General features: G+C 46.6%; 1 protein-coding gene across 2 annotated transcripts in view; it reads left to right on the top strand.

Moving 5' to 3' along the window:
- Nucleotides 1-24,441, top strand: part of COL5A1 (collagen type V alpha 1 chain) — a 160,382-nt gene that overhangs the window by 93,824 nt on the left and 42,117 nt on the right. For both annotated transcript variants that reach the window (XM_037399981.1, XM_037399980.1), the window contains exons 14-29: nucleotides 2,816-2,872; nucleotides 3,034-3,087; nucleotides 3,703-3,756; nucleotides 4,629-4,682; nucleotides 7,128-7,181; nucleotides 8,082-8,135; nucleotides 9,529-9,573; nucleotides 12,433-12,486; nucleotides 13,691-13,735; nucleotides 14,370-14,423; nucleotides 15,052-15,096; nucleotides 16,322-16,375; nucleotides 18,748-18,792; nucleotides 20,360-20,413; nucleotides 22,435-22,479; nucleotides 23,602-23,655. In XM_037399981.1, coding sequence (XP_037255878.1) covers nucleotides 2,816-2,872; nucleotides 3,034-3,087; nucleotides 3,703-3,756; nucleotides 4,629-4,682; nucleotides 7,128-7,181; nucleotides 8,082-8,135; nucleotides 9,529-9,573; nucleotides 12,433-12,486; nucleotides 13,691-13,735; nucleotides 14,370-14,423; nucleotides 15,052-15,096; nucleotides 16,322-16,375; nucleotides 18,748-18,792; nucleotides 20,360-20,413; nucleotides 22,435-22,479; nucleotides 23,602-23,655 — 822 coding nt within the window. The remainder of the gene's footprint in view (nucleotides 1-2,815; nucleotides 2,873-3,033; nucleotides 3,088-3,702; nucleotides 3,757-4,628; nucleotides 4,683-7,127; nucleotides 7,182-8,081; nucleotides 8,136-9,528; nucleotides 9,574-12,432; nucleotides 12,487-13,690; nucleotides 13,736-14,369; nucleotides 14,424-15,051; nucleotides 15,097-16,321; nucleotides 16,376-18,747; nucleotides 18,793-20,359; nucleotides 20,414-22,434; nucleotides 22,480-23,601; nucleotides 23,656-24,441) is intronic.

The following is a 24,441-nucleotide window of genomic DNA, read 5'->3' as shown; positions in this document are numbered from 1 at the left end:
CAGCAATAAGCCCTAGAGACATGGTTTTAAATTGCCTACGGACCTTGGACCAGGCCTTCTGCTGGCACCAGTAGGCACAGACCTGTTGCCCTCGGTAGTGTTTGCTGTTTATGCTGACAGTTTTGAGTCTATATGAACCGTTGTGCTATGTGCTGTAAGGTGCTGTAAGGATTTTTCTTTTTTTTTTTTTTTCCCTTTTCCAGTGAATTTGTAATAATTAAATGTATGTCACAGATTTAAGCGGTTCCCAACTCCGCAAATCTCAACAGGCAGGCTGCCTTTTTCTTCAACATATTTATTTGAAAATCCATGGTAACTATCCCTGTGAATGTTTTCCCCTTGGATGACCTTACCGATTGATGATCAAATAATTCTTGGTGGCATTTGTTATGTAGCTCACTGGTCAAACAAGATCAACCATGCATTTTCCCCGTACAACTCCTGTTCCCTACCTAGATGAGTACCTTAGTGTAAAAGGCTTCATACTCATCTGTTTAAAATCAAACTTAATTTCTAGCCAGTACAGCTTTGAGGTTTTTTCTTCCATGAGAACTTGTGTGAAGTTACATTTGATCATTGACATGTTAAAAGCAGAGATGCAAGAGGCACAATTTCAGCAGAAGGAAACACGTGGCAACCCCAGAAGTGCCCTCCTCCTGTGTTTGCCCTGATGTTGTCCGGGAGGGACCAAATTCTGGTTGTAAGCACACCCTTGCATAAAGGGGGAAACAGAAGGCAGTTTGGGGAGGCAGTTTGCAAAGGAACACAGCTTTGGGGGCATTGCTCCTCTCCCTGCCAAATGCAGCCATCCAGGGATGGAGCTTAGGTGTGCTCCTCCGGTCCAAAGCCCCCGTCTGTCTGTGCCTGGGACACGTGGCTCAGACACAGCCTGTCTGTCATTCTGAGCTGTTGGCGGTCGCTTTAGCACAGACCTTTTGGGCCAGTCTGCTGAAATAAGCTAAAAAGCCATTTATTTCACCCTTGAATGAAATAAAGGCTGTTGGGGTCTCCACCCAGCAGGGTAACACGTGCCCCTTTTAGGTTTATAAGCCGGGGGGTTGGCTTAGCTGGGGCTATTCTGGTTTCCATCCAACTCCCCTTTTACAAAGGAGTTTGATTTTCTACGTGTTCAGGTAGAGTGCGTGTCCCTGATGCCACCAGCCACTGCGTTTTTCCTGTCCATAAACCTTGCTCTGAGAGTAGTATTGGTCAATTATTTTTCTGGAGTTACCTTGTCAGTCTTTATTTCAAGGCTGCCTCCATTTTTTTCCATCAGCATTTTATTTTCCTGGGAAATAGGGATTTTTGACCAGATGAACATTCCATGAGAAGCATCTGCTTTCTCAGACTCACTGGTTTTGTTCTTTTTTTTCTGCCTGTTGAATATTGTGATGTTATGAAAAACACAAAGAACCTCCCTCCCCTCACTCAAAGTCCCTTTCCTCTGTTTTTGTTTGTTTGTTTGGGGTTTTTGGTGGTGGGGGTTTTTTGTTTATTTTCAGATTTAGGGAAAAATTGAAAAAAAAACCCAAATTGTGGGTGACTTTTGGGCTGTGGATGACCAGTCAAATATTTCTGTAAAGGAAAAAAAAACCATTTTTTTGGTTAACTTCAACCTATTGTCAGACAATTTCAGCTGACAGCCCTGATAGCAAAGCAGGAAGGGAAATACATGGATTTTTTTTTTTTTTTGTGGGGAAGTTACAGGATATGGCAGGAATGGAAAAGGGAGTCCGGCTTCTTTCCTTTTGGGGGGTTTGTTTTTCTCGTTATCGTTGTTCTTAATTGCATTATTAGTTTGATTTATTCCCTTAAAATTTGGCTTTCATTAGACACTGAACATTGTCCCAGCCGGCAGTGTTTCAGAGTATCTCCCTTTTAATGGGGTGTTGTAAAAAGAAGCCACATAATCTAGCATTTGTGCAATATTTATGCCATTCCAAGTGCAATCACGGGTAGATTTTAATTACTGGAGTACACAGATAATTACAACTCTTTTTAAAGTGTTGAATTGTCACGAGGGAACAAATTGTCTGAGTGATGTTTTAAAGTGTGGACCAGTCCCATTACCCACCATGGAAATTACTGACTTGATGTATGGTTACTTGACTCCTTAATTATTGAGCTAAAAGCCCCCTGTTGCAAATAGAATTGCTGTTCTGTCTGTAGTATATGAAATAGCAACTAAAAAAAAAAGGAAAAAATTCCTCCAAAATTAAACTCCTAGGATCATAAAGAAAAAAATAATCCTAAATCCAAATAATTGGGGTTTTAAATATGTGTGAACAAATGCCTATAGCTTGTCCAGGCAAAGTTTTTACATTTGCCTTCAATGACTTGTTGCCAAAAGCGTCCATTTTATTGTGTCTCTACGTGATGATGGAGAAGGGGATCTGACCTGCAGAGGCAGATTCTCATCTGGTTTAAATGCAGGTAACTCCTTGCCCCTCCATCTGCCCTGGGTCTGGGCCAGGGGGTGTCTGTACGTGTCTGTACAGGGGTTTTGTACTTCCTGTGCGCGGTGGGTGTATGGGGGGAGGATGCTACCGGCAGACGGGGTGTAGGTCCACATGTCCTCTCAGCAGAGCTATGCACTGTCCAGGAGCTTTGCCCATTTGTGGGTGCAGAAAGGACTTGGTGCACAGCAGGTTGGATGTTTTTAGGTAATTTCACTGAGGGTATGGACATTGCACCATGGATTTGTGGTTCTCGGGGCGTGGGGAGAACGTGTGGCTGGTGGTGTGATGGTGGCTTTGTCCCGTTGAAGGAATGGAGCAGAGGCACCAACTGAGCAACGTTTCTCTTTCTGTTGCAGCTGGCGCTGAGAGGACCAGCGGGTCCGATGGGTCTGACGGGGCGGCCGGGCCCCATGGTAAGTGAACGGGCCAGCAAGGATGGAGCAGAGCCAGCTGGCACCAGCTCCATGGATGCTCTGCGTTACCCTACCTGAATGGCTCTTCCTTAACGTGGTATGAATCTTCCCTCGGGCTCTGTTGTGGAAAAAAGCTAATAAATTATGTTCTCTGTCCAAAGGGACCCCCAGGCAGTGGAGGACTGAAGGGAGAAGCTGGAGAAATGGGACCCCAGGTGTGTATGGGCAAACTGGGCGACTGGGGGGTTGGGGGGAGTTGTAGGTGTGAAGCAGGCGATCCTGCTTTAGAGGCTGCTGTGAAGGAGAAAATCGGTAACCCAAAGCCAGCTGAAAGCAGGGAGGTGTGGGAACGTCTGTTTTGCGTATAAGGTCCCTTCGAGTATCCAAATGCAGGACTTGCGATAATTTTAAGGCAATAGTGTAAAATTCTGCAGGTGGTAGCCCTTTCCTGCAAAGATATCCACGGAGGAGCCCTGTAAATACGAGATAGGTTGGAGTGTGGGCAGCTTGCTAATGCTCAGGAAATGGTTCTTCCAAGTTGTAAATCCTGCATTGAGGGAAAATTCCCATTTTTCTGATGGTGGGGGAAGTGATTTGTCTGCACCATGTGGTGCTGCTTGCAGGGCAAAAACTTCCTCATGGAGAAACGTCTGCAGTTCCTGGCCAGAAATGCTCAGTCCTGAGCCCTCCCTCTGTATTTTGAACTACGGGCTGTGCTCGAGGGGTTCACATCAGGTTCAGCACCTGATCTGCAATGCCAGCAGGCACTGGGTCCGTCTGCTGTGCCTTTGGGTGATGGCATTTCTTCCTCTCTCCTTGATGCCTTGCAGGGTCCACGAGGCATCCAAGGTCCTCCCGGTCCAGCAGGAAAACCTGGCCGTAGGGTGAGTGTCCTGGGAGCTGCGCTGACGACTGTGTTAACTACAGTTTCTGCTAGGAATTGTTTCTGCTGCCAAACAATTTCTGAGCACGAAGAGCGTTGCACAAGAGCAGGCTGGAGGCCAGCTGGTGGCTTGTCCAGGACCTCTCCATCCATCTGGGCAGACACAAATGAGGATGAGAGTTAAAAGGCAGACAGTGTGGGGAGAACTGCAAGTCTATGCTTCCCACTCTTCTGTTGCCTTTTTTTTTATTATTATTATTTTCTGTTGTTCTCTGTGGCATTGAGGTTGTAGCTGCATAAATGCTCTGGGATGGTTTGTATGGTCCCAAATTTTTCGGGAGTGTGCGAGGAGGATCCAGTCCCCAGAGGGTTTCTGAAGTTGGTATAAATTGTGCTCACTCGCTCTGTCAACATCCCTGGTGCTCATTTTTATTTTACGCCATCCTCTGGCTCGTCATGATTTGGCTGGCCAGAGGAAGAAGTGAGAAAGTCTTTTCTGTGACCCACTTCTGGCTTTCTTAATAAATAAATAAATAAATCTATCTCATTTCAATTTGTGGACATCATCATTAGCATATCTTCAAATGTGCTGGAAGATAATTATTTCAAATTAAAATCAATGACCATGTCCCAGCATCCCACATAGCGAAGCAGCTTTGCTGCTATTTGTCTCACACCCCTCATTAGCGCCAGGCTGAGCCCGGAATGCTGCTTCAAAAACAGACCAGCATTTTTTCCCTCACCAAGGGAAGCTGCTCCCCAGCCGGTGAGCTCTGACTTAAATAAAACTTCACTCAGCCACAGACCAAAGAGCAGATGTCCCTGCGGTCCTGGCTTACCCTTTGTATTTGACTTTGCTTTTCTTTGTTGCAGGGACGAGCTGGCAGCGATGGTGCCCGGGGAATGCCCGGCCAGACAGGACCAAAGGTAGCGCCACGTATTTTATGTGCTTTTAGAATCTGCATCTGCTTTTTAACAAGCGTGAACTGGGGGACCCATGGCAGAAGGAACCCACCTTGCTTGGAGGAGGTTGTTGAAATGGTTCAGCAGCTCCTGTGAAGTCATGGGCTCTCCACGTTTGAGAAGAGGAAGTTAAACACACACCTAGAAGGCAGAATAGTGATCTTTCCTTTCTTTTCTTTTTCTTTCTCTTTTTTTTTTTTTTTAATGCAACTTTTAAAAATTGCTAGATCCTCTTAAGAATGAAATATGCTCCCTTGGCTGCAGTTGTAGAACAAATACTTTGGAATCCCAATTATGAAAAACAAACATGAATGAGCGGTTGGAAATATCCTAAAATATAACTACCAAAAAAATACCTATTAACTGGGTGAGGAAATGTAGAGGGCGTGGTGAGGAATTTTAATGCCCTGTATTTTTATTTGAGACAAAATCCCTTCATTCAGCTGCGATCCGCTGGTATTATCAAACAAGAAAGAAGCTGTTCCACTGAAATTGAATGCAGAGAAAGTTTGCTCAGGGAATCATGTATTAGAAGGTTTAAGTACTTTATTATGTAGATACTTAAAGCTGGAATAGATGGGGGTTTTGATACAGAGACAGGAGACTGCAAATCATTTATCCAGTAAAGTGCTCTAATGAGCGTCGACTGCCCTCAAAGGAGTGGATGCCAGGGAAGAAGGGAAAACAGAATAACGAGCAGCGCCTGGAAAGGAGAAGGAGATTTGCTGTGAGCAGAGACAGAGCGATACTCTAGGACCTGCCAAAAGGAAAGAGCTGCTGGTTACCCTGAGTGCACCTTGGCCAGCCTTGGCCTGATCCATCTGTCCTCCCATCTGCTCAGGTGTAATCGACTTCCCTTTCCTTGCTAATAGGTAAAGGATTTGTAGAAGGGAGGAGCTGGTACTATTTTCACATACCATCAGTATGTGAAAATACAAGTGCCTTCACCTTTTTATAGAGACAAAGGGACTTTTCTCTCTGCTGGGTGGTGCTCCATGCCTTCCACCTTGGTCATTAGGAGACGGTGTCACCCATGACTTGCAAACATCCCTGTGTCTTTTCTGTTTTCCAAAGAGTTGAAGCTTTGGGGAAAAGGCTGTCTCTGTGCATTCCTGTCCCCATTTCCCCCCAGAACAGAGGAGACTGGATCAGGGCACAAGTTTGGAGAGAAACTCTATTGTGGCTTGCCATGGTTCACCATGAGCTGTCCACACTCTGACCTGGAGTTGCTGCCTGGGCATGGGCAAAAGCCCCAGGGAGGCAGGGTGCTGCAGCCCACCTGCCCTAGGGCTAATACGGTTTTGCTTTTTCTTCCTCACACTTGAATTTCTCATCGTTGCCAGTTTCCTTTGGGAGTGTTCATGGAGCTGGGCAAGGGATGCGACGAGCACACATAGGGGACATTCACATGGTGATTTGCAGGCAAATGCTGGCAAGCGCTGCCTGCGCTCTGCCAGCGTGAAGTTGCAGGACTTTCTCAAAACGGTGCCAAGCTCAAATTAACACACCCAGCCTTTTAGCAGAGCTCATTATTTTGCGCTTGGCATCATGCTGCCCAGAAGGATGCCCAAAGCTCTGTTTGGCCTGGAACTGCATTTACAGCAGCATGCAGGAGCTAGTGGAGATGTGTAAGAAGAGAGATAATGTTGGGAGCCCCCCTTGCCTTGGTTTGCCTTCCCATTATTCGGGGCTATACATCCCCTATATGTCCCTGGTCTCACAGCTGGCTTTCTGCCTGCTCAGGCTGGGGTCAGGCAGAGCAGGCTGCTCTTGGCAGGGTAGGATGGAGATGCCCCTTTTGCAACACCTTTAAGCATCCATGTGAAGTCAGTAAATTTACCAGCTGATGAAATTCCTTTTTAGGTCAAAACAGATCTGTCTTCAGACCTTGACTTCATTAAGACAGTTTCCATAATGTATTTGTATATAATCTTTGCCTCCTTAGGGTGTCCAGGAGGGTTAAAAGGATGTATGGGATGGATTGCAGTAAACTCAGGATGGCGTTCGGGGGACCCGTTGGCAGGTGTGGGAATGCTAGTGTCCAGTTTGCTCACCAGTGGATTGACATTTGTAATTCCATGGAAATGAATAAAGAAATAATTGGGCTAGAAGAGCCTGTGCAAAAGGGAGATGCTTTAGATCGTGGAGAAGTCACCCAGAGAAGCTCTGACATTCACATGGGAAAACATTTGAAACTGCAGGTGCTGGGGGAAGAGAGGGGAGTTAAAATAACTTTGAGCTTTTCTCTTTTTCTAATCTATAACTTTGAAACCATCACTGGTCTGGTGGGAAGTTCAAGGCAGAATTTCTGAGGGAGAAAATTGATCCCTCCTTGACACAGAAAGGAGACAAATTGGAAAGATATTCAACAGCGGGTGGAAATGTGTACTAAACTGGTTTTTCTTTTAGGGTGACCGAGGGTTTGATGGTTTGGCTGGTTTGCCTGGCGAGAAGGGAAATAGAGTAAGTTATCTTCCCCTTGTGCTCTGGCCACTGTCTGTAATGAAACCTTGGCAGGGAGGTGCTGGCTGGGGGTCAGAATTGCTGGGGACAAGCCACAGTGGTGCAGTTAGGAAAGGATGATAGTGTCCCGTAAGAGCATGTGGGATGTCACAGCATCCCTCCAGGCACAGTATTCACATCCTGGGAAACTGCAAGATCCTTCTGGGACTGCTTGAAATTGGAAAGGTGGGCCAGGGTGGGGGAATTGCCTTAACAAAACACTGACTGAAAAATAAAGCAAGAGGCAAAACCTGCTGTTAGACAGTGCAGTCATGGATGGAAATTGCCAAAAACTATAATGCGATTCTTCTCTTTGCTTTATAATTAAACAACGGGGAAAAAAATGCAAGAAGCCGGTTATTTTGGCAGGCTGCTCATGCCTCCCCTCCCTAGAGAGTGCAGCCATTGCTTTATAAAGCCAGGGAGTGTTTGAACAGTGGAGATTGCATCGTGATTACAAGCTACACAGGAACGGGAAGACAGTGCCTGAGAGAGATGCCTAATCAGCTAGAAATGGAATAACATGCCTTGGGTAAAGCAATAACTGCATGCAGAGCTCAGTCCCCCTCCTGAAGGAGCGACGGCGCCTGCTTGGTTCCCAGACCCCTGGTGAAATGTCACCAGTAATCCCCGTGAGCACTAACCCCTCGAGAACAGGAGTCTGTCAGAGCTGGAGCCCACACGTGGCCCTGAGCAGGGTCTGCTGCTTCAGAGAGCGCAGAGATGGGAACCGTGAGGGTATGAGTACCTTCAGCACACAGTGGAGGCAGAAAGTCAAGTCCATTGCTTGGTTCATCAACATTACCCAACCTTTTCCATTGCCCGAGTGTGTCTGACGCCTTTTCTTCCTTCCTTTTATAGGGTGAGCCAGGCCCCCACGGACCCCCGGGGGCACCCGGAGAGGATGGGGAGAGGGTAAGTCTATCTCTGGATTTGGCAGCCCTTTGAATTCATAAGTAACTCCTGTAAACAAGAAGCAGATGCAGGAGCAGCCAGAGACGTGGCAGGAGCAGCCAGCGCGCGAGCATCGGCGTGTCATCGGCTGCCCGGCCTTTGTGTCCTGGGGATGCTGCGGGTGGCCGTGGTGAGAGGGAATGATGAGGTGGGAATAAAAGTGAAAAGAATAATTAATTTTTAAAGATCTAGTCAGAAAGCTCGGGTTTTGTTAGAAGGAAAAAGAACAACACAAGAAAAATATTAATCCTCAAAGTGAGCTTGGAAGACTTGGAGAACAGAAATTCCAGACAGTGTGGGAATCAAAGATTAAATTGTTCACTTCTCTTTTCCTCACTGTTTCATTAATAGTTTAAGGCCTTCAGCAAAGCTCAGACTAAGTGATTGCAGGCCTAGAATGGCTGGTTTAAGAGGAGGGAGAGATTGAAAATGCTGAATCCATGCCTGTGAGGAGCATGTGGTTTAATTGGAGGAGCAAGTATGGATTTCCCAGGCTCTAATCCCCTTCCACAATGTTTTCTTTCCACCTTTGGCTATTTGTTTCCTCTGTAAAGCACAGATAATAACACCTTTCTCACCATGAGGTTGTAAGGATTAATTAGTTGTGGCTGTAAAGTGCTTTGAAGTTGAAAAGACCAAACCCATGTCTTGCGGCAGAAAAACTAGTGTCTGGAGAACTTTAATCCTAAAGAGAAAAAGAAAACGTTTGAGGTGTGCAGGGAGAGGAGCTCAGAGGGCATAACTGGGAAGAGCAGCATGAATTTTATCAGCAGAAGAGAATTTATAAGGGATGGCTGCTGGGATTGATTTCCTGAGAGGGAGCCTCAGGTTTGGGGTGATCTAAAAGCAGCTCAGGGGAAGCACCACCTCATACTCCTGGGAGATCCGTGGAGCATCAGCAGGCGATGGGAGCAGGGGGATGAGGAATTACCCCTTTGCTACCTCTGGTTTATCTGAGAAGCCCTAATCTGGCTAAATCACGTTCCCAGGGTGGTGCTTCTGTACTGGTTTGCCATTTGGTTTGGTACTAAATCTTCCGGTTATTGACTCGCATGCCCTGAATTGTTTCTGCAATATCTTGCCTGTTAGCAAAATCCATCTTTATAAACATCGACATGAATTATGAAGTATCCTTACAGCATTTCTAATCCTTGGTAAATTCTGCACGCATTGTATTAGTTTCCAGGTTTACGAGGTCTTCCTTATGCATGGCTACCCTTTTATTGCTCCAGGGAAGCTGGTTTTCTGTGTGATTATTATCTAAGAAGAATGAAACACCTGTGATGTGAGTGAAATATAACTGGTTTGTTTTGTCTCTGCTGCTGCCTTTCTCTGTGCCGTCGCCGCTGAGCAGGGAGATGATGGAGAAGTTGGACCCAGAGGTCTACCTGGAGAACCTGTGAGTATCTTCTCCTTCGGCTTGACGTGCTGCAGCACTGCTTTGGTCAAGGTCTTCATATGGGATGTCCCAGGGGGCAGCTCTTCTGGTGCTAAGCAAGACCCCTGGGGTCCTGCAGGACTGGGCTTCTCTTGCTTGAAGATCCACGTGAATGGTGTAGAGAGTACCTGTGCTGTAACAGCTCTGCTTTGCTTTTTTTTCACTAAAATGGCTACCAAGAAGATAAGATGCTTTCTGAGGGGTTGGTTGTGTTTTGGTTTTTTTGTTGTTGTTTCGTTGGTTTTTTGTGTTTGGGGTTTTCTTTGTGGTTTGCTTGTGGTTTTGTTTTTTTCTTAATGAGCAAAATTCTCATTGATTTTGTTTGCTCATTGGCTACTCTTTGAAAAAAATGTAAAGGTAAAGCTTAGCTTAGATTGGTCTCATCCTTTTCCTGTTTTCCTTCTTTCTGATGTGTGATTTAGAATTCAGGTAAGTAGGCTGGGGTAGAAGTTCTGCGTGGTAAACATATGTGAAATAGTGTTTCGTGAGCATCCATAGCAAGCTGCAGTGAGCAGAGGCTTTACCTGCAAGCTGTGCAGCTCCCTTGCCCGCACGCTTAGTTCTGGGTGGTGCAGGTGATCCCTTTTAGGTCGCTGGATGCAATCCTGGCAGGGTTGAGCTCAAGGAGGCATTTAGCCCTGACTTCAGTGGGGTCAGTATTCTGTTCACAGTGCACAAAACTTCATAAATCTGCAGTGTTTGTCAATGGTTGGGCCTCCATGGGCTGTGAACGCTGGAGCGGCTGAGCCAGGGCTAGCGAAGGAGGGAATTCCTGTTATCAGTAAGGTTAAAGGAGGTGCTGGTGGTGTTGAACAAAAATCTCTTGACCAACCCAAAGAAATGCTTTCAGGGAGTATCCCACTGGAAAGAAACAGTTGGGTTGTCAATTTGAAACTCTTGAAAGTGTTTTTCCTCCAATACCGAGTATTTTTTACTTTATTGGCAATGGTAAATGCTGCTGCTGGCTGGCTGTAGATTTGTGTGTGTAGTACAGTTGTTGGCTGCTTACTTCATCTAAAATGCATTTCCTTTGTTAGGAAAAGAACATTAACTACCTATCATTTACCATCGGCTTTGCTTTCAAAATGTCTTATTTTGTTGTTCTAAGGCCCAGCGTGGTGGCCTGAAAGTAATTTATGAGAACTGTTGGACACACTTCATGTGAGAAAGGGAAGGGTTGGCATTTACGAACTCACTGGAACTAAATTATAGATGAGATGTCTGATTAACTTCTGGGAAAGATTAATCAACTCAGCTATCTCCTTAGCACATGTCTAAGCAATAACTTATGGGTTATTAACTTCTTAAAAGCATTTATGTGCTCAGGTAACACAGCAACAAAAGAGGAACTTAAATAATGATAATGCATGCAGGGAAGTTTATTTTTATTTCAACACCACAAGTAAAAATACCTGTGATGGCTAGGGTAAAGGTTTAAATTGCATTACAGGAAACGTGTTGTTTAAATGTATACAAGTAAATCTGCATGTTTCTCTTTTTCTCTGCCCTGAGCCAAAAGAGGATCTTTCCAAATTGAGTGGTAACTGAAACTAGTGGTGGGCCTTACAAAATTTGTTTTTCTTCATCCTGTTCTGTTTCCTTCCATTTCCCATTGTCAGCTGGTACAAGCCGAGTTTCTGCTCTGCTGGGACTCAGCGTGTGAGGCGTTAGCCCAGGAAGGTCTCAGGGGACTGGGACAGACTACTTGGTCGACGCATCTATTTTTTGCTGCAAACTGTGTTTTTTGCAGAATCAAAATCCCTGCAGTCTCCAAGATCAGATACTTCCTTAATGCCTGCTCTTTTATCCTGTAACATTTAGTTTTAATTCCTCTGTCCCCTCTGCATAATAAAACAGGGGATCTATAATATTTGGGCAGACAGATAAAACTGCCCATCAATCAAGAACGATTTTCCTCCATGGCAGTGAATGAGCACCATCCCTGTCAATACCCAGAGTTCTCCTACTTCAGAGAACTCTCCCTAATTTAAGAAAGGGCCTGCGTTTAAAAGGTGAGCTTTGAGATCTGCAGCTGAGTACACACAAGACCCCATCCCTTTCCTTTTACTACAAACCCACCTGAGGGCTCCAGGTAGAAGAGGTGCACGGGTGTGATTTGCAAAGCTTGCTCTAGAGTGAATACAATTCTCCTGCCATGTCTCTGCTTATTCAATGTGATGCTCCAACCCTACCAATTTGCCTGAAGATGATGCGAGGTTAAATCTGCAAAGAAAGCTAGAAATGGAAAGAAAACACCATGATACCAGGAGTCCTGACTGCTTAAGGTTCAAGAACCAACTGCCTTTGAAAACGTACATTTATGCTGCAGGCTGAAAACCTTTTCCAGCCTTGCTGAATTGTATAGATTGTCAATGATAAAAATTAAATCTGGAGAGGTTTTGAAATGCTAACCCTAATGATCCATTAGCAGTATCACGTCATTCTTCGTAAAACTCCCCAGCTAGAATGAACTGGCTGCAAAGTGTTTTACGTCGTGTGCATTACAGGGTAATCCAGGAATATGATTAAATTAATAAAATAAAAAAAAAATGGTTTAAGTGGGCTTTCTTCCAATCCAAAGGATAAATGTCTGTGCCTATATTACTTATATTTATAATCCAAGAATATGCGCCCACAGGATTTCTTCTACTGGTTTGTAAACCGAGAAAGTTGCTGTTACCGCAAAACCAGGAAGGTCACTGCCATGCCAGCCCTGATGCTTCCCCGGGCAGTGCGATGCTCAGCCGTGCACAAGCTTCCCCTGATCCACGCTTGTGGCAGGGCACTGAGACCATTAACCCCGTTTGTTTCCCCCAACAGGGACCCAGAGGACTATTGGGACCGAAGGGGCCGCCTGGACCCCCGGGGCCACCGGTGAGTTCCCAGGGCTGCTGAGCCTTCCGAGCAAAATGCCCTGTCCCCATTAGTCATCCAAGCAGATAATACAGCTGCATATTTTTATACATCTGTGTAATGAAAAAAAGTGGTATTAAAAAAAAGTGATGGCTCAAAGTCCATATTCTCCCCCATTTTCAGTGGCATCACATTCATTTACGGCAGCTGAAGATTTGGCCCACCTGAGTAAATATTAATGCTTCGCTCAGGCTGAAAGGGAAGAATGAGAGTTATTAACACAGTGACTTTGCTATTAGCTTTTGCCTGAGGGCTGGTGAGACTTTAAAGCAGTTTGTTCATATTTCGGGTGAAAGCCAAGGAAGGAACATGCCGGTTTTAATTCGTGAGACAGTCACCTCATCTGCCGTGCACTGCTGGAAGTGCTGATGCAGGGGCTCTCTCCATAAATCACTGCACCTTGCTGAAGTCCCAGAACTTAAAACCCAAAACCTGGGCTGCTGCTAGAGCTAAGGCAGTCAGCGTGTGGTGGTGAGCGTGGTGAAGCCCTTAACCCCCCTGGGATACAAAGACATCTTTGCTTTGAGCTCCTAGTCCTGCTGAACTTTAATGAGGGTTCAGGACCTGCTCCAAAACTGTCTCATCTCTCACGAGCGTGATGTTACACCCCAGTACCTCCCCCTGCCCCAGAGCAAAATGGTGGCAGGGGAACCCCCAGCAGGACATCTCCACTTGCCCATGTTACTCCCTTAATGAAGATGCTCAGGGAGTGTTTGACCCCAGTTGCCGTCCGTTTTGCCACAAGGCAGCGCAGCCCCGTTGCCTTCAACGCTGCCTTGCTGAATGATGCGCTTGCATCCGAGCGGAGACGTTTCTCATTTGTTGTTGTCCTGTTCCCGTTTTTCGTCTTTATTTGCTACCCCATGCCTGCTTGCTGTTGGAGGTAATCCGGCTGTGGTACTTAGCCGGGATTTGCTCGACCTGGCGCTGATTCTACCTCACGGGCAGGTTAAACTGGTGAGGAAAACACTGAAATGACTTTTAAAAGTGTAAACTGGATTTGTGAAATTGGCTGCTTTAGCAAACACCTTTAGAAAATTGCTCCCTTTCCACGCAGTCCAGAAGGCCTCCTGATGTTTTGTTATTTTTATGGTAATTTCTCTGCATTCATGGTGCAAAATAAAGAGATACTTTCTTAGTGCTGTTTTTTTAAATCCTTTCTCAGGGTGTGGCTGGTATGGATGGACAAACAGGTCCCAAGGGGAATGTGGTAAGTTTTCACTGCAAATTTTAGACAGTTTGGATATTCTATAGAGGGAAATGTAAAATGTACTCGATTAAATTAGATCTGCTAATTGCTTTTTCACCTGGTCTGGATTCCTATCAGAGCCTGTGAAAACCACAGAGAATATCTTCCTACAGCAAATGGATGTTAATTTATTATAATTTCTGATGGAATTACACATTATTTCCCCATGAAAGATCAAACATTTTCATCGAGATGTGTGTTGTTGTAATGAATATCAGAATATAGTAATTTAACTGAAAGGAAAAAAAGAAATCTTTATGATGTGCTCATACTTGGTACTAATGGGATAAAATGGACTCCCTGCAGAAGAGCCAGCGCAAAAGCGGGTAGTGTCAGAGCCCTGCTCAGCTCAGTTGGGCTGCATGTCCATGCAGAGAAATGTGTGTGTCCTGAAATAACTTCACCCCTCCCATTGTGGAGAGAAGCTGTTTCCCATTCCCAGGAGCTCTTGGTTACTGGTGATGTGTTAGAGAGGGTGTCAAGATGCTGCAGGGGGGCGTGGGGCTGTGCGGAGTGCAGAAGCTGTGGTACCTGAGGAAGCACCAGCTCTGCTCTCCCCTTTCCTGCCTTCAGCTCTGCCCTTGTCTCCTCGCAGGGTCCTCAAGGTGAGCCAGGTCCCCCAGGACAGCAGGGTAACCCAGGTGCTCAGGTAAGAGGAAGACTCCTTTGCCATCAGTAGGAAGAAGGAATGATGGTTTTGAATGGGCTTTGCTCCCCCACCAGACAGGACCAGCAATGAGGGGATTTGCTGGGAACTGGCTTGACAATTCCTCCTGGCCCAAAGTCTTCATGAAAATGCTCCTGGTTTCAGATCCCCCAGTTCTCACCTGGCTTTTGCTGCCATGATACAAAGCCAAACCCAGGTCCAAGCAGTCTCTGTGTCTGAGCCACATCTTGTGGGCTTATGTCTGTTTTTTAGCACCCCACGATCCAGTTGCTCTGGAGCCAGGTGGGTAATACAGATGTCCAAGCCTTGCTGTCAGCCTTCTCCACGGATCTCAGCAAGTCTCACTCCTCTGAGCATCTCTGTTTCCATCCTGGGGATGAGCCTGGCTGCACATGGCCGAGCGGTGCAGCCCTCCAGAGGAGGCATGCCATGCAAAACCAAAATTTTATCACCTATTGCGAGACATTTTGAGAATGAATGGAGCTGGGGAAGTCCCCAGCCTTTGCAGGCACTAGAATGATGCTCAGCTGAGGCACTGCCAAAATGCATTTGGAAGGGATAACTTGTTCCTTAATGACCCTAGTTGTTTGGGTTTTTTTTCTTTTTGCAGGGTCTTCCAGGTCCACAAGGCGCTATTGGTCCCCCAGGAGAGAAAGTACGTTTAAATGCTGCAGCTCTGACTTAAGACAACTGTTGCCATTGATATGCATTTGCTCCTACTTCAGGCTCCTCCTTTGCCCCATGTACAACATCTGTTTGCAGCAGTGTCTATGAAAGTCTAATGCCTCTCATTCCAGACAGAAGAGAGACAAGAAAGCACGGTTTACCTCTAATTCATAATATTTGCATTCATTTCCCCTCTTAAAAGAAACATTTTGAAGGCAGCCTATGGTAAAACAGGAGAGGATTGAAAATTGTCTTCTTCTGTGGCTAAATGCCTGGAATTCTGAGCGGGATGGTAATGGGAAGAGCCCCGTGGGTTTGGCTGGCTCAGCCGAGATCCTCTGCCTCCTCCCCGCCTGCGCCAGCTCTCTCTGATTTTCCTCTGCTGTTGACGTGGTGGGGTCAATGCTGGCCTCGGTTCCCCCAGGCAGCCCTGGGACCATCAGGATTTAAACAAGGGGAAAGGGTTTGCCTACAGAGTAGCAGTTCTCCGAGTGTTTGCTCAGCTCCCGTTGAGTAGAGACAGAGCGTGTGTCCCGGTGTGTGCACCAGGAGAACCCCCTGCCTGTGTGGGCAGCGTGGGGTGGACTCGAAGCATCAATCATTCTCCTGTGAAGGAGCACGTTAACAGTTCTGCCAGAAAAAGGGCACTTGGGTTTCAGTGCTGAGTCACACACTTGCAACAGCGGCAGCACTCCTCGGTGGTGTGAGAAAGCAGGGGGTTGCTTAATTAAAAAGGTAATCATTGAGTGGCGTTAAAGCGGCAAGCGCAGTCGGTTGGGGCAGCTCCGCTCTTCCTTTGCCAGTTAATCGCCTTGCCATGGGGCACCAAAGAATGGGCATTTCTTGGTCCAGTGAGCCCCGTCGTTTGGTGTCCTCCGACTTGTCCCCAGCCACCTGTGCAGCACCGTGCCCTTGTGGCAGGATGGCACCTGGGTGCCTCATGACCCAGAGTCTCCCTTTGAGCTCGCTTTGCTCTGTTGGGCCTGTATGCGTGAGGTGCTGGCACTAACGCCGCGGTTTCCCAGGATGTGGGAACAACTCTGCCCACAGAAATAAGCAGACTCCCTACCAGTCACGGCAGCTTTTTGAACAGACTCACCTCGCTGCAGCCTTTCACACCTAGGAAAATCACAAGGCATGTCTGGAAAAGCCCCGTCCGCTGATGCTCTGGAGGCTCTGACCATTGCAGCTGGTGATTTTCTGTTTGTTTTTAGGGGCCGCTGGGCAAACCTGGTCTTCCTGGCATGCCTGGTGCAGATGGTCCTCCGGTAAGTTGTTATCTCCTGGGTCTCTGCTCAGCATCAGGGCTGCAGGGCCTCATCCTGCACCCATCCACCCTGGGGTGCACCAAGGGCTTGTGCAGCAAAGGTCAGGCTCACCCTGCCTGCGTTGTGGCTGGGCTGACGGCTTTGAGAAGCCCTGTCCCTGCTCCAAGCTTTGCTCAGCCTCGCAGCACAGTGCTGGGTGCTTCTCACCATCTCTTCAGGCCTCTCTTTCCCCTCCTCCTGTCTCTCCTCTCTGTTTGACATGGGTTGGCAACTCACCAAGGTCGGGATGGTCTCCTCCATGTGTGTGTTTGTGTGAACCGCAGCACCCGCTCTGGGTGGTCCTTGTCTCGCTCAGGGCTGCTGGGCACTGCTGCAGAACAGTGATAAGCACAGGCTGAAATTGCATGTCAATGTTGTATTCTTGTGCATTCTTCCTAAGCCTACTTTAAACATAATTTGCTCCTTCCTCTAGAAATTGGGCTTAAAAATCTCTGGCCTTTAAACCTGATCTCATTTTTACACACCTCAGAGGCACCTGGTTTTAAGAATGACAAATGTGAAATAGTTACATTCCACTAATCCAAATGCAGAGCATGGCAAAAAAAAAAATAAAAATAATTAAATCACATTTCCCACCCTTGGATTATCATTCCTACAGAGGGCATTTTGAACATTCATACAATTGTTAGCTGAGTCAACAGAGCAACTAAAGCAAAGCCCAGAACATCTCTAAAGCTGTAGCTTTTGATGTGAAAGTCCTGCAGCAGCCTCCAGGGAAGATCAGCTGGAGAAGATGCCAGGTCTATTTTTATGCAGACTGAAGGATGTATAAGACCTGCAAGCCGAGCACAGGTGGTTGTGCCTGGGCACAGGTCCCTTGCTGCAGGTAGCCATGTAGCATGCAGTTTGTAGGTTTGTAAACATACAGGTCACTCTTTCCAAGGACAAACACCCCACGCGTATTCTCTTTATAGAAACTGGTCTTGGAAGATACCTGAAAATCCCTGAAGTATTTCGCTGTGAAAACCAACCGAATTGCTCCTCAGTTTTTTATTTTAGTAGCCGTAATGGAGATGGGCATTTTGAAAATAGTGATGATTTAGTGCAGAGCGGACAAAGGCTTTTGAAATCTTGCTGCTCTTCCATTTTGCCTCCCTCAGGGTGCAGGGAGATAGCAGGAGCTGAAGGCAAGCACGGTTATAGGACTCCTTTTGTGCACTGATGCTCTTGGTGCCGTTTAATCTCACAGGACAAACTCAGATTGCATCTTCCTCCTACATTGCGTTGATGTAAAAATGACAGCTGTCGTTTTGTTTCTTTATTAAGCCAGCTTGTTTATTGAAATCTGGCTTGCCTGACATTCCCCTTCTGAAGACTGATGATGGAAAATGCTCATAAGCTTTTCCTTGTTATATTGGTAGAAAGCTTTTTGTGTATTTAGAGGAGAGTTCGTAAGTAAAGAAACCATTGAGCGCAGAAGGTCTTGGTGGCTTTAGAGCAGCTGGATGTGCTTTCATCTTCCTTATAAAACAAAAGGTCCCTGGGTGTGCAGTGAGTGCCTTTGCAGGGGCTTATTCCTTTTGTATAGGCATTGCCACCTAAAGAGTCATCTTCCAACCTGGCTCCATTTTGGTTCTGACAGCAGAGAAATCAACGCTAAAAAATACTTTCATGGATTTCCCCCTTTTCTCACTAATCCTTCCAGCTCTATCTGAGGCAATTCACACCTTTATTTTCTACTGACTGCATCTACAGCAAAAGACTTCTAAAGGCTGTGAATAAGAATGTTGGAAACTCTTGGATGTTGAGTTATTCAGCATCAAATCCCAGGAGGAATGCTGGCCAGCATCCAGCCAGCCGCCGTCTAGCAGGGATGCGGGTTAGCTCAGCATTTGTCATGGGATCTTGTAATGGACTCTAGGAATTAGGAAATTAATGAGGGGATCCGACCAGTCTGAGCATCTTGTGACCTTCACAAGTTTGCTCACACATGGAGTAAATTTTACCTGTTTTCCTATCTGCAAAATTTATATGCGGCTTTCTGCTCAACTCACGGAGGTTGTTCTAATACGTGAGGAATATTGCAAAATGGTTTGTGCCTCTCTGCTGAAAGGTCGTGAAGAGTAAAAGGATAAATAACCAGGTAGAATACCACCAAGGACCCAAATGCTCCTCTCTTCCTTTGGGGGAAAACTTACTCTTGCAAGCTGGCTTGGGGGGGGGGGGGGCTGCTTATATCAGTAAGAGCTTCCCGGGGAGCAGATGTTCTCCTACAGATAAATTGTAGCTGCCTGAGTGAGCTTGTTGGCTTCAGAAGGATTAGATGTGTGCTAAACCCATTTTCCTATTCTCTTTGTCTCTTGTATTAATAGGGTCACCCTGGCAAAGAAGGTCCTCCTGGAGAGAAGGGCAGTCAGGTAGGTGTCGAGAAGGTCCCCGTGTCTGCGAAGGGGAAGGTCACAGTAGCTGGATGGGACAGATCTGCATGGGCGCTGGGGACGGCCGGGCAGCCAGGGGATGTGGGTCAGTGGAAGTGGTAAGAAGCAAACCCTGATGAAATTTGAAAGCTGAGCCCAGCTTGCGTCTGCTTGAGAGTGTCTTCTGGGGCTTGGGCTGGTCTTTTCTCAAGTCCTCCCAGCTTTCCTGGCAAGCAGCACAAAAACTGAAGCTGCGAAGGGAAGCCTTCCCTTAATCAGACACAAATAAGTACCCTTCGTGGCAGAAGGAATGCAGAAAATAACTCTTTTTGTATTTCCTGGTCTTTCTTTTTCTTCCTCCTCCACCTCAAAGTCCCTCTTTAACAATATATTTGAGAATATTGCTGGAGGCTAGAGTCCTTGAATTATACAGTCGTCTGTCTGTCCGGGAGATTTACCATCTGCATTCCCACTGCGTCCCATTCAGTTGAAAAAACGTTACATTTGTCAAAAGTCTTTGATTAGAGCGCAGCCTGCTTTGATGGACGTCGGCTCGAGCCTTGCTCAGGCGCTGCACAGAGCCCAGCTCTCAGCCGCAGCCGTTTGTCTGGCTGGTGTCACACCAGGCTGAAAATTCATTCGTTAGCCCCTGCAGAATATGAGAAGCCAATTAAGTGGTTGTGCCAGTGCTCCCTGGGCTGGCAGGCATTTAGCAAATGTCAGGAAAGTGATTTTGTAGCGGCACTGGTGCTGCAGGTCTCCTCCAGCCAACATTCGCACGAGGACTGGGATGCTGGTGGATCCGTCAGCTCCGTCTGGCTGTCAGGCTGGAAAAAATGGGCTGTCTCAGTCTGGGAGAAGTTGGAAGGGTGTTTGTTTTAGGGAGTTGAGCAAAATAAAAGCCAACTGGGTTCAATAAAGAACATGATTTATTTGCAGGTATAAGAAAGCATGGCAGCGAGGGTGGGAAGGAGAGTTTTTGCAGGGCATGTTGGGCACCGTGTCTAGCACAGCTCATTGCTGTCCCTGGGGATTTGCAGCTTTCGGTGTCAGAAAGAAGCTTCATAAGTGTCACCTCCCCCACATAGCTGAGGCCAAAGGACATCACCCCGAGACTGGTGCCTCAAGCAATAACTCCTCTCTGTGATCATCGTCCTCACAAGCTCTGTTGCGTTACTGCAAAACCAGGATGGTTTGGAAGGGGGAAGACAGCTGGACATGTTCTTCTTCTTTCAGAGAACTCATTTTCTTTAATCCAAGAGGCAAATTGTCAGCCTTATGTATAAATCCCCTCTCTAAGGAACCATTGCTGTCCTGACTCTCTCATCCTCCTTTCCTATTATACCGATCTTTGCCATCTGCTCAGCCCAGTGTACCTGCTCAAGGTGATGTTCCTGTCACTCTCTGTGCTATTTTGAGCTATTTTCAGGTGGCCGCTACCATTTCCACCCAGTCTGAAGCAGCCAGATGGCTGGGATATTTGTTTTCCACGCGCTTTCCTTATAGATGCACCTTCACGTTGAATTTTGATGTGTTTTTCTTGTTCGCATGTGTTTTTTCGCCCCAGGGTCCACCAGGTCCTCAGGGCCCCATCGGTTATCCAGGACCACGCGGAGTCAAGGTAAGGAGGACACAGAGACAGTGTCCGCGGTGTTGCTTGTTTCACTGGAGTTCTCCAGCTTGTGCTGGAGGTGGACACTGCCAGTGGGTGCAGATGTCCTACCAGGGCAATTTAGGGACACCTCAGTGACCAACTGTACTGCTCAAGCGAGCCTTGGTCCAGGGTCTTCTCTCAGGCAATGAGGATTGCAAGTCCCCTGCTCTCCAATAACCCCTAGCATCGTTCAGCGCTTTGGAGAGATTTGTCTTTTAATTTTTCGTGAACATTGTCTGTCCCATTCCAACAGTTCCCAGTTTACAACCAAAGTAAATCTCAGCCAGAATGTGAAGAGTTTAACAAGGCTTGTTAATTTAAAAAAAAATAGCCTATTATTAAAACAAAGCAAGCTTTTCATGCCTCTGATCCAAAATCTTGTCAGAAGAAGCTGAGGTGTCTCAGCAGTGTGCTTTTTCACTAGATTGAATTCCAGTTCTTCCCTCGTTCCCGCTGCCTGCAGCGCTTGCATGCTGATAAGGCGGCGGTGGGTATGTTTTTCCCTATTCAGCTGTGGCTATTATGCCCATCAAGATGTATTAATTCAGGTGCAGATGCATCCTGCATCTCAAAGGTCCAATGAATCTGCAGGGATCTGTGCTAGCAGGTACAAACACCGCCTGGGGACTGACTACAGGTGAAGTTAAGCCCTCTTAAGCCCCTTTGTACATTTATTTTTTTTTTCAACAGCAGAAGCCCATGGGCTGTTCTGCCTTCAAAATTTAAGGGGGATGTATTTAGCCAAAGCAAGCTTCCATCTCATTTCTTGCAAGGTTGCAGACTGAGATGTAGTGGTCCATTAGGGGTGGTTTGCTGTTGTGTTTACCACTAAAGCGGAACTGTTCCACATTAGAGTGATAGAGAGAAAGCGTGTCGTGCACCAAACCTGTAGTGCATACAGACAAGGTTTTGCTTCTTACAAGCAGTGTTCTATTCACTGCACAAGCCTCCAGTTTGGAAAAAAAAAAGTGTCTCATTGCGTTTGCAGTTATAAATAACTTTTAGATCTTGCCTCACTTACCAGAACCCAGTCCTGCTGCACAAATTTTCATGTACTTTAATTAAACTTTTTCTTGACATGCTGAAGGGAATAAAAATTTTAAAATACCCCAAGCGAAATATTATTCCTCAAAATAAAAGCTTCGTTATTTATTCTGAGAGTCGCATTGCACGGTACACCTGATGTAAATACCTGAAGGTGATTTATCCCAAGAGGCAGGATTGATGGGAAGCATGGGGGTCCCCAACAGGTATGGGCTGATGTTGTAGCAGGGGACAGATCCTGACCACACTCAGCACCCACCATGGACTGATTGCCTTGTTGAAGCTTTGGAGAGCTTCTGCACCATGTCACAAGTGCATAACACCAGTCATGTTACTTGTTTCTTTGTTTGGTTTTTTTTTTGCTTTTTGGTGCCTAAATGTACTTTAAATAAGGTAGTGCATGCACAGAGATGAAAACCATGGTAAAAAAGAGCCAAACTTAACCTTTAGGGGTGTTAGATGCAATGCTGCTACCCACTGGAGAGCAGCAGGGGAATCTCTGGCCATGTGCTCAGATATTTTAATATGGATTTACTTCCCAAGTGTCCAGACACAGATTGAGCACTGGTTTTTCTGTCAATACTCAAGTGAGCTCAGTGTGCTGGCAAGGCATTTGTGGAAATGTTTTTTGGGAAGATACATGCAGCAAAACTTTTCATAGTGAGTTTTACCCTGGAAGCTTAACTCCTCGGCAGGGAATGGGCAGAGACCACCAACCCCACCTGCCAAATCAAATCAGCAGAGGTCTGTGACTATAAGGTGCTGTCTGGTGACCCAAAAGCCAGATTGGTGGCTGATATTTGATTAGCAATATGTTTAGGAACATCACAGTTCACAGAGATACCATTGCCAACATTGGAGGAAGCAAAAATCACCATAAGTAGTGATTCTTCCCTCTTAAGCTTACCTGTGTCCTTGTAACGTCTTGTTTTTTATCCTGCAAGGGAGCAGATGGTGTTCGTGGATTGAAGGGCACCAAAGGTGAAAAGGTGAGTTAACACTGCACATTTGGATTGATTCTTCTGCAGCCTCTGAGCATTTTTGCAGACTGGTCCCTCAGGATGCTCCACGTGACGTTTTCCTCTGCACAGAGGGTTTCCCTTGGACAAGCAGGGGGGATGAGCACCCAAAGGACTGGTAACTCATTGTTTTTGGAGTGGGTGCAGGCTGGGTACTTGCTGTGATGTTCTACCACATCTTGGCTTGGAGTAACTGAGCCTCAGTGACATGCTCAGGTGTTGAGCTGTTTGCTGGGGCCAGCCGTTACTGATGGCTCAGGGTCCAGCACTGAGATGATTTCCTCCTGACAAAATTGGCAGCTCAGGTGATTCAGTGGAGCTGTGAAGGGTTTGTGGTGCCTTACAGCTGGGGTATGCTGCCCAGCCTGGTCATCAGAGCAGCTTGTAAAACCCAGGTCAATAAGAAAGGCAACACGGTCTGTCTCAGCATGTTTCAAAGATGCAATTGGTTTCTCCCAGAGGAAGAGCAGGAGGTGTAGAAAAATCTCGCCCAGTCCCATAAGCAGATCCATGTGCTTTCATTCCTGCCTCCAGCAATTCAGCAGCAAAGCCAGCAATTTCAGCTAGGGGATCCTGGCAGGGACCTTCCAAACTTTAAAAGTCTTTCTGGGAACTGTGTCTTCATTGCCTATGAGAGATTTGCTGTAGGATGGAAATACATTATTGATTTGAGCTCTGCAATTAAACCTTCTTGGCTGAAAGAAATATTGCCACTGTCCTAGAGGTTGCCTCGAAGCGTGGTGTAAAACATCCTCCGTGAAAATAAAACCAGTTGTACTTCAGAAATAATTGGTTCCCAGTACTGGCAAGGTATTGTTATTCATATGGGGCCAGATTTGTGATCTTGACTTGCAGCCAAGATGGGATGTAGGGAATACTTGCTGTGGTCCCTAGGGGACCTTGGCAGTTGCAGCCTGGCTGGGTTTCCATGCCCATTTCTGCATGCCAAAGGCTTACAGGAGCCAATGTGATGGGCAACGTGGGAATCTAATCTTGTCATCCTGGGCAGGGGCCATACACTGAGACTAGAGAAGCCATTTTTCTTTTTTTCCATCTGTACACCTTGTCTGTTTTTTCCCCTCTGTTATTTAGGGTGAAGATGGCTTCCCTGGCTTCAAAGGCGATATGGGAATCAAAGGAGACCGGGTAAGAGTCTATGACCGATGTGATCTTGTGCTGCTTTGCCTTTCAAGCCTGTGTGTTACCCTGCAAACACAGCTTGGGGGGAGCAGTGAGGTGGGCTCCTGTCAGAGTCCTTCTGGCGTGTCTGACCTCCAGGCAGGAACGCAGGAATTTCATGTTCATGTTGTAAATCCCTGGATTTGCTAATTCCACCTTGAAGGTAAAATAAAACTGAGTAATAATAGATAGAGGGCCCTGCCGTGAGGTTTGACAGCTAGGAATACTGCATGATCCAGCTGTATCACATATTTATTTTCAGTATCTCTTTTCCCCTCATAATATTACAGCTAGGGTCTGGTAGGCATCTTTATTTGCCGTGCCTAATGTGATTCCATACCATCAACGAGAAGTGTAAAGTTACTGGGAGCAGACTTTAATAGAAACCACAGCAGCACTGTGAAAAATGCCAGGGGTGGAGTGTCGCATTAGGCTTGTATCTGTAGCAGCAGGGCACATTGCCTGGTTGTAAAAGCTTTTAAAATGAGTGGAACACACAGACCACCAGAAACCCCAAATCACGCTTGGATGCAGGCAGCGGCAGCAGCACAGGGCTTTGCAGCTTGTCTGCCCATCTTCACAGACAGCCCCTGGGGACAAGGGGCTGTTCTTGTCCCCCCTCTTCATCTGACTGCTGCATCGCCTGGGGCTTGGTGTCCCCTCGAGCTCTGAAGCTCTCCCAGGGATCACAAGAGGTCTGCCTTCATTCATCCCCACGTTTAAAGGAGAAATTAGTGCCTTCCATGAAGGCTT

This window comes from Falco rusticolus, chromosome 9, assembly GCF_015220075.1.
Source record: "Falco rusticolus isolate bFalRus1 chromosome 9, bFalRus1.pri, whole genome shotgun sequence".
NCBI lineage: Eukaryota > Metazoa > Chordata > Aves > Falconiformes > Falconidae > Falco > Falco rusticolus.
Note: the sequence above shows the minus strand (reverse complement) of the source record. Positions and strands in the feature narration are given on the sequence as shown.